Here is a 9054-nt window from a genome sequence, read left to right on the forward strand (position 1 = left end):
TCTCCCAGTCTGCGGAGTTTCTTTTCATTCTTCTTCCCAATTTTAAAGGGAATGCTTCTAAAGTTTCTCCAATAGAATTGGTATCTTCTGTGGGTTCTTAATAGATATTGTTAGCAGATTAAAGATATTTCCTTCTATTTCTACTTTTTTTTTAAGATTTATTTTTCATTTATTTCTCTACTCTTCCCCTCCCCTCCCCCAGTTGTTTGCTCTCTGTGTCCATTCACTGTGTGTTCCTCTGTGTCCACCTGTATTCTTGTCAGTGGCACCTGGAATCTGTGTCTTGTTTTGTTGCATCATCTTGCTGCGTCAGCTCTCTGTGTGTGTGGCGCCATTCTTGGGCAGGTTGTGCTTTTTTCACGCTGGGTGGCTCTCCTTACAGGGCGTGCTCCTTGTGCATGGGGCTCCCCTAGGTGGGGGACACCCCTGCATGGGGGACACCCCTGCATGGCACGGTACTCTTTGCAAGCATCAGCACTATTATATCATTATGCATGGATGTGTTTTCCATTTTTTTTTTTTTTAAAGATTTATTTTTTTAAAAAATTTATTTAATTCCCCTCCCCTCCCCCGGTTGTCTGTTTTCTGTGTCTTTTTGCTGCGTCTTGTTTCTTTGTCCGCTTCTGTTGTCGTCAGCGGCACGGGAAGTGTGGGCCGCGCCATTCCTGGGCAGGCTGCTCCCTCCTTCGCGCTGGGCGGCTCTCCTTATGGGTGCACTCCTTGCGCATGGGGCTCCCCTACGCGGGGGACACCCCTGTGTAGCACGGCACTCCTTGCGCACATCAGCACTGTGCATGGGCCAGCTCCACACGGGTCAAGGAGGCCCGGGGCTTGAACCGCGGACCTCCCATGTGGTAGACGGACGCCCTAGCCACTGGGCCAAAGTCCGTTTCCCGTGTTTTCCATTTTTATTGAAATATAATGCATGTGCAATACAATGTACAAGTATTAAGTGTACAGCCCAAGAAACTTTTACATATGAAAACACCTAAGTAATCACCTCTCAGACAAAAGTATAGGTCATTTCCAGCACACAGAAGATTCCCTTGTATCCCCTCCTGGCCAATCCCCAGCCCCATGCAGTTAACTGCATTCTTATTGCCCACCAAAAATTAGCTTTGCCTGTTGATAGTTATAGAGATGAAATATTATAGTATATACTCTTTTATGTCTGACTTTTTTTCATGCTGTCATAAGATTCATCCAGAGTTGCATGTATCAGTAGTTTGGTTTTGTCATTGCTGTATAGTAATCCACTGTGTGATTTGTTGCCATTTACCTACTGGTGGCCACTTGGGTTTAGGCCACTTAAGGCCTTAGTAGCCACTTAGGCTACTATGAATAGGCTTCTGTGGCAATTTGAGATACTTATGAATTCCAAAATGAGAAATTATGTTTGTAAACTGGTCTGCTCCTCTGAGTGTGGTGTGATACCCTTTGAATGCATTAAATTCAACTGACATGTCCTGATTGAATTACCTGTTAAGATTAGGGCTTTGATTTGACCATGACTCAAGGTTGAATTCGACCCCCTTGGTGGGCTGATTTAAACAGACACTCACTCGAAAAGAGAAACAGAAGATACACGGGAAGAGAGAGAGAACTTCTCAGTTTTGACCCTGGAGCCCTGGAGAGAGTGGAGCCCGATGCCAGCCTACAGCTGAGACTGAAAGAAGCTGGGACCACAGAGTCTTAAGAGGAGGAGGAAGGAGAGACCAGGCAGAGTCGCCCACCATCTTGTTTCAACACGTGGCAACAGACTTTCGGGAGAAAATACCTCTTATGGTACCTTGAGTTGGACTCTTTAGGGTCTTGTGACTGTAAGCTTTTATCCCAAATAAGTACGCTTTATAAAAGCCAACAGATTTCTGTCACTTTGCATTAGTAGCCCTTTGGCTGACTAATATAGCTTCTACGAACCTTCTGGTTTCCTTCTTTAGCACTCTGTTTAACTCTCTTGGGTTACTGTAGACTCCAAAGGCAGACTGCCTGGGTTTGAATTGCAGCTCTACTATTTATTAGCTGTGTGAACTTGAGCAAGTTACCTAACCTCTCTGAGATTCCATCCTTCATTTGTAAATGGGGATTATGATTTATCTACCACATAGTGGGGAAAATTAATTGAATTAGTATATATAAAGAAGTTAGAAAAGAGATTCAATCCCAACTCCAAAAGTCAGCAGAGGGAAGTGGATTTGGCTCAACTGGTAGAACATCTGCCTACCATATGGGAGGTCCAGGGTTCAAACCCAGGGCCTCCTGACCCATGTGGTGAGCTGGCCCACGCGCAGTGCTGATGCGTGCAAGGAGTGCCCTGCCATGCAGGCATGTTCCCCCCATAGGGGAGCCCCACACACAAGGAGTGCGCCTCGTAAGGAGAGCCGCCCCATGCGAATAAAAGCGCAGCCTGCCCAGGAGTGGCACTGCACATACACAGCAAGATGACACAACAAAAAGAGACACAGATTCCTGGTGCCACTGACAAGAATGCAAGTGGACACAGAAGAACACACAGCAAATGGACACAGAGAGCAGATAATGGGGGGGGGGGATGGGGAGAGATAAATTTTTTAAAAATCTTAAAAAAAAAATCAGCAGAAATGACCATAAATGAAGACATGAGCATGCCAAAGCAGCAAAGCCTGGCATTCCAAGGGACAGTGGTTCCAAGAAGATCGGGAGCCCTACCTGCCCAGCACTGCTTTCAGTTGAAGAAGCATAACAAAATAGCTTGACTTGATGTGTTATCAGATTTCATAAAACGGTTGCACAGCTCCACCATGCTATGAATGGGCCGGTCCCTCTCACTGTTGAGCACAGACCGTTCTGTGTCTCTGGCATTCCTGGAAGGCCGGGCCCCTTCTACTCTCAGAAACTTGGACCCCTCCCTCCAGCCTTTTCTGACTCAGTGTCACTAACCAGTTCCCCATTTCTCTTCCTGACTGCAAGTGTGCTTACAGACCATCACGGAGTGGGAAATAAAAGCTGTGGTCTCCAGCAGCCCATGGTCAAGGCACTGAGAGAGGAGCAGGGGTTGGAGGATGGACATGGGTGACACCACAGAACCAATGGCAAGGCAGCTAGGCCCCATCGGTAAGGCTGCGTTGGGTCTCTGGGATGCTGGGGAGGGGGATACATTTAGGACTCTGGTCTCAGCCTGCACAGGCTCTGAGTTGGTGCTCTGCCTGTTCAGAGGAGGAAGAACTGATAACCAGTGGTATCCGACATTCCCCCAAAGACTTTGGATTCCGACAGTTTCATAGCCTCAGGAGCTTCACAGGTAAAGCAGGGTTAGGGGAGTGGGGGAAGGGGCAGATCTGTCCAGACTCCTGAGTCCTGGGGGAGATCAAGGCAAGTAAACAGGATTCCTGGGTCCTCGGGGAGGTGAGGATGGAGGACTGGACTCCAGGGTCTTTGGAGATGTGGAGGCGGGGAGGACAGGAGTTCTGAGAGTGGGACAGGCTGGGGCAGCAACATGGGATTGCTGGAACCATTCCTCCCCCTTTCTTAGGATGTCTGGGCCGGAGCCATGCCCTCCTGCTCCTGCAACTCATCTCCCTTACACTCTTCACTGTGTTTCTGGTGGCCATCCTTATCCAAGGTGAGGGAGACCCCAGAGGCAGGTGGACATATGTGGGAAGCCAAGTCCAGGAGGGCGGTGAAGCTGAAAGGACGGTACCTCAGTGTGTTCCATGGAGATCTCCCACAGCCCCTCCCAAGTCCCTGGTGCAGGGATGAAGGAGAGGGAGGGTAACAAGAATTCTGGCTCTTCCTACCTCTGGTGCAGCCTTTTCCAGGAGTCAGTTTTCCTTATCTTGACTCTCAGAAACAATATTCCTGGGGACCCAGTGCAGGGTGCGGCACACAGTAGGTGCTCGGTAATTGCAGCTTCTTTTCTTTTGGCACAGTCTCCAAAGACCCCAGTTCAGAAGGGCTGGAGCATTCAAAGCAGGAGGAAATCTATCAGGAACTGACCCACTTGAAGGCTGGAGTTGGTGAGTAGCCAGATGCCAGGGTCCTGGGGCTGGTGGACAGGGTCTCAGGGTGTCCCTTGCCTCAAATCACTGCCCCTCTCCGAGCCTCAGCTTCCTCATCTGAGAAATGGGAACACAGATCATTGCATTTGGTGTTCCCAGGGGCCAGGTACACAGTATGCACTAAATCAAGCCCACCACCTGCCTTCTACGCTGAACTCCGAAGCCCCTAGTTCTCTCAGGAGAGAGGAGATAAGGGCCAGGACTCCGGGATTCTCCAAGGGCTGAGGAAGGGGCTCAGGGAGTGGAGAGGGGGCTGGCTCCCCCAGGGTTTAGTCAAAGAATGGCCTCAACTCTCAAGGGCTTGCAGGGTGGGGCAGATAATGAGGATCTGGGCATCCAACCCAGGTCCCAGCCCTGACCCTCTTCCTCCCCACCACCTCCAGCCCGCCTGTGCCGTCCCTGTCCCTGGGAATGGACTTTCTTCCAAGGAAATTGTTACTTCTTCTCCAACACCCAGCGGAACTGGCACGACTCTATTGCTGCCTGTCAGGAAGTGGGGGCTCAGCTGGTGGTAATCAAAACTGCTGAGGAGCAGGTGCGCCCAGTGGGACTCCCACGTGGCCTGGGGCATGCATCTGGAAACTGGACACCTGGGGAGGAGATGGTCAGAGGGTCTTTGTGGAAGAGGGGATATGACACTTGAAAGGTAGGGTGGGGGGGGTGGGAAAGGGTGGAAGGGGGAGTGTATGTTAATAAAATTTTTCTGAATAAAGAAAAATTTTAAATGAGACATAAAATATAAAGAAAAAAAGAAATCCCCAAAATAAAGGAAATAGAAAGAAAAAAATTTAAAAATAAAGGAAGAAAACTAAAAACTAAAGAAAAATAAAAGAAAAATTTTAAATAATGAAAATAGTAAAAAAGAAATAAAAATTAAAAAGAACAAAAACAGCTAAAAATGTAAAATGAAAGAAAAATAAAGACTAAAGAACATAGAAATAAATAAAAAATGTAAAGAAAATTTTACAATAAAGAAAAAGAAATCTAAAAAAAGAACTAAAAGTTTAAAAATAAAGGAAATTTTTAAAAAGAAATGAAAATGAAGAAAAATGACAAAGAATAAAAAAGAAAGAAAGGGAGCGAGAAGGATTTGAATAGGGGCTTCCAGGCATCTTCCAGGGAGACATTAACAATTTCTGAACTTGCATATAAGTAAACTCCAGTAGTATACTAGTAAATGTCTAACAACCAGCCTTCTGGGATAAAGAAGTCCTGAGTTTTAGGAAAGCAGGCGTAGCTCAGTTGTTAAGCACCGGCTTCCCATGTACAAGGTCCCGGGTTCAATTCCACCTGTACATCCTAAAAAAAGTCCAGATTTTCAGTGTTTGCCAATTCCTCTGGTGTAAATCCTCCCATCATGGGACATCACTCAGCACCAAGCTGGGAAGAGATGTGCACAGTCAAGTACCACAAGCTAGTACATGGCTCCAGCTCATTAAACACAGTCACGAGAAAACTCATGTGAACATGCTTAGAGCATGTGAACTGCATAAACACGCAGTATTTCCACTTATGCATGATTAGACTCCAGCTGCACCTGCAAGACAGAAGGCATGTGTCCATTGGATTCAAATGTGAGAGATTTTCAGGAACCCTGAACCCACGTGGGGGCTCAGGACCTGGCATATGGGGAAGCTGAAGGTTAGACTTAAAGAAGAACTTCCCACCAAGAGATTGGAAAGATACCAATCCTGGAGAAGGGAGAGTGAAAAATCCCTCCTGACCCCTTCTCTATTCCCACTAGAATTTCCTGCAGGTGAAGACTTCCAAGAGTAACCGCTTCACTTGGATGGGACTCTCAGACCTGAAACATGAAGGCACGTGGCACTGGTTGGATGGTTCATACCTGTTGCTCAGGTATGTCTCAGGAGAAGGGAACACCCTACCAAGTGGGGGTTGGATTCTGAAACTGAAACCTGGGCTTTACCTGGGGATCCTCCCCCATTCCATGACCAGCCTAAGAATCGGGGGTTTTTACTGACTTTTAAAAAGTGGTCTTCGTACCTATGTCAGACAGGTTGGCAGATGCCTACAATTCCTCCATCCAAGCTGCAGGAGGAGCTGGCAGCTTGGGTGGAGCAGGGGAAAGCCCTGGGGCAAGGATTTATGCTCTGGATGGGCTTTACAGCTTCATGAAATATTGGAACAAAGGGGAGCCCAACAGCAGTGGGGAGGAAGACTGCGCAGAATTTAGGGGCGAAGGTTGGAATGATTCCAAATGCGATGATAACAAATTCTGGATCTGCAAAAAGACTGCGGCCTCCTGCTCCAACAACTGAAGGCTGGTTTCTGCCCTCCATGCATGCAGCACCAACCCCACTGTCGGGTTTTGCAGAACTTTACCCTCTCTTACACCAGAGCTTCTTCTCCCAATCCATCGGGGTTGAGCTCTGGACCAAAGCTCTGAGATTCTTCTCTTCCAGATTCCTTATACCCCAAGGGCCTGGGTCCACCTCTGCCCCTCCTCTAGGGCCTCACAGCAACCCCTGGCTCAGAGTTTGTGATTCTCAACCCTCCCTAGAGCTTAATAAAGTGACTTGGTGTGGGATACAAGCAGGTGTTTGGTGTGTTCCATTGACCCACACAATTGGATCGCCATGTGGATCCGCCATGTCCCCTCAGGTTTTAGCATATTTGAGTACCTTCCATTTGCTCAACTTCCACTTGTCACCAACTACAACTCTTTGCCTGAGGGCTCTGTCCATTTGCTGGGCTCTTTCTGGCTGAGAGGGTCAGGGAATAAATGCCCCAGTCAGTCAATGACTGCTGGTAGGTGGTCTACAAGTACCCCAGCTCCCTCCCCTCTTGGTGATGTAGGGCACACTTCGAGGAAGGAAATGTTGCCCCAGCTTTTGGGAAGACTGTTGGCAGACAGCCATCAGCTGTCAGCTATTTGGAATAGGCTCAGCTTGTAGAGAGCTGCCTTGCCCAATGTCATGCTCCTTCTTAGCACAGCTCATATCAGTGCAGGGATTTGAAGCTTTGGCCATGTGTTGGCTCAACAAGGGTAACTCTGGGCGGCAGACTTGGCCCAGTGGTTAGGGCGTCCGTCTACCACATGGGAGGTCCGTGGTTCAAACCCCGGGTCTCCTTGACCCATGTGGAGCTGGCCCATGCTCAGTACTGATGCCCGCGCAAGGAGTGCCATGCCACGCAGGGGTGTCCCCCACATAGGGGAGCCCCACATGCAAGGAGTGCACCCCGTAAGGAGAGCCGCCCACCATGGAAGAAAGTACAGCCTGCCCAGGAATGGCGCCGCACACTCGGAGAGCTGACACAACAAGATGACGTAACCAAAAGAAACACAGATTCCCGTTCCACTGACAACAACAGAAGCAAACAAAGACGACGCAGCAAATAGACACAGAGAACAGATAACTGGGGTGGGGTGGGGAGAGAAATAAATAAAGAAATAAATCTTTAAAAAAAAAAAAAAAACAAGGGTAACTCTGAAGAACCGTTCTGGTTCTGGAGCTCCCCATGGAATCAGTCGAGGCTGTTGTCTGAACTGCTGAGCTGGACCTCTCCTTTGCCTATTCCTGCTTCTGGCTACTGCCTTCCACAGGTATTAATCCTAAGTATGCTCCTTAAGGAACAATTTGCATGCTGAATGCCTGCATTCCAGGAAACCCACCTTGCTACAGGCAGGATAACTCAGATACGTGTTCTACAACCCAGTTCACCACATTGATCGCCTCTTCATCAAAGCACCCTGTATTTGCTTTCTTCCCTTACCTGTCTGACCTTCCCACTCCTCAGGTGTTTCTTGGAATCACCTCCCAGATAAATTACATGTATCCAAATTCTTTTCTCAGGCTCTGCTTCTGGGGAAAACCAAGCTAAGACACCACATTTTATTAATTTGTTTTGATATCAGCTAGGCGTTGTTGTTCTCGATCAAAATTTTCTTGGTTATTCTTGTGCAATTTATTTTATAGACGATTTTTGAAATTTACTACGGATTTAAATGTTTTACTTTTCAAATAAGTAATCAATCCATGCACATGGAACCAAAACATAGAAATCTATGCAGTGATAATATTCAAATTATCCACTTCACAAGTTTGTTTTAAAATCTATTATCTTTCAATACAAATGTTAAATTCTATTAGATTTTAATCATAGAAAAAGTACAACTAACAAATGTAGAAAGAACAATGGAACTAGGAAATCGCCATTAGAACACCATGGTTATAATTGCTACAGGTGAGAAAAATGGAGAAACTTTATTTTCATAACTTCAAACAGGCCCCCAAATATTTATTATTACTGTGGTGGTTTTAATATATGTTCACAAATGTTTTACACTCCTTCCTTTAGAAGGTGGAGTTTAATTCTCCTGTTGAGCGTAGCTGGACTTATTGACTCATATCAAATGAATATAACGGTTTCTGACTTTTTAAAAAACTAACCCCCACCAAGGATGCCTTATAAATAATTTCCCTTAATTGTCCCTCCAAATTAAATATTAAGGAATAAGATTTTGTTGGGCACAGTTGAGCTTTGGAGGGTCACAAGCCATTGTAATTTCTAAGGTTTCTTTTGCCCCTAAAAGAATCAATTTCACCCCTTGGGCACAAAAGCAACCCCGTTAAGAATGTATGAAGTAGAGTAAAGAAAGGGAAAACTAGTGGCTTTATAGTGAGAAACCTGGCAGACACCAACTTAATCAAAGTTATCATCAGTGATAAGTCATGTGGATATCATTTACTGCCTCCCATACCATGTGATGAGATGAGCACTTCGCCTATGTGGTATTCTCGACCCCTGTATAATCATGAGAAAACACCAGAAGGAAACAAATTGAGGGCTGTTCAATACAAGATTGATTGAATCTCTTCAAAACTGTCAACGTCATGAATGACAGGGAAAGAGTGGGAATCGGTCAGAATCTGGAGAAACTAAGGAGATGTGATGAGTGTTGAAGAAAAACAGCGCTAACTGGGACACAGAGACTGATAAGACCACAGGCAGAGAAAGAATTTATTGGGAAGCTCTCCCAACAGAGGGGGTCTGA

General features: G+C 46.5%; 1 protein-coding gene across 1 annotated transcript; it reads left to right on the plus strand.

Annotated features, from left to right (window-relative positions):
- The first annotated feature begins 2890 nt into the window (after positions 1–2890).
- On the plus strand, positions 2891–6590 carry CD209 (CD209 molecule). The gene is made up of 7 exons (XM_012519091.4): positions 2891–3093; positions 3194–3280; positions 3512–3601; positions 3909–3995; positions 4421–4572; positions 5782–5894; positions 6166–6590. The coding sequence occupies exons 1-7, from the start codon at positions 3042–3044 to the stop codon at positions 6314–6316; spliced, it is 732 nt and encodes a 243-aa protein (XP_012374545.1). The 5' UTR covers positions 2891–3041; the 3' UTR covers positions 6317–6590.
- The last annotated feature ends 2464 nt before the right edge of the window (positions 6591–9054 follow it).

The sequence above is a fragment of the Dasypus novemcinctus genome, chromosome 19 (assembly GCF_030445035.2).
Source record: "Dasypus novemcinctus isolate mDasNov1 chromosome 19, mDasNov1.1.hap2, whole genome shotgun sequence".
Taxonomy (NCBI): domain Eukaryota; kingdom Metazoa; phylum Chordata; class Mammalia; order Cingulata; family Dasypodidae; genus Dasypus; species Dasypus novemcinctus.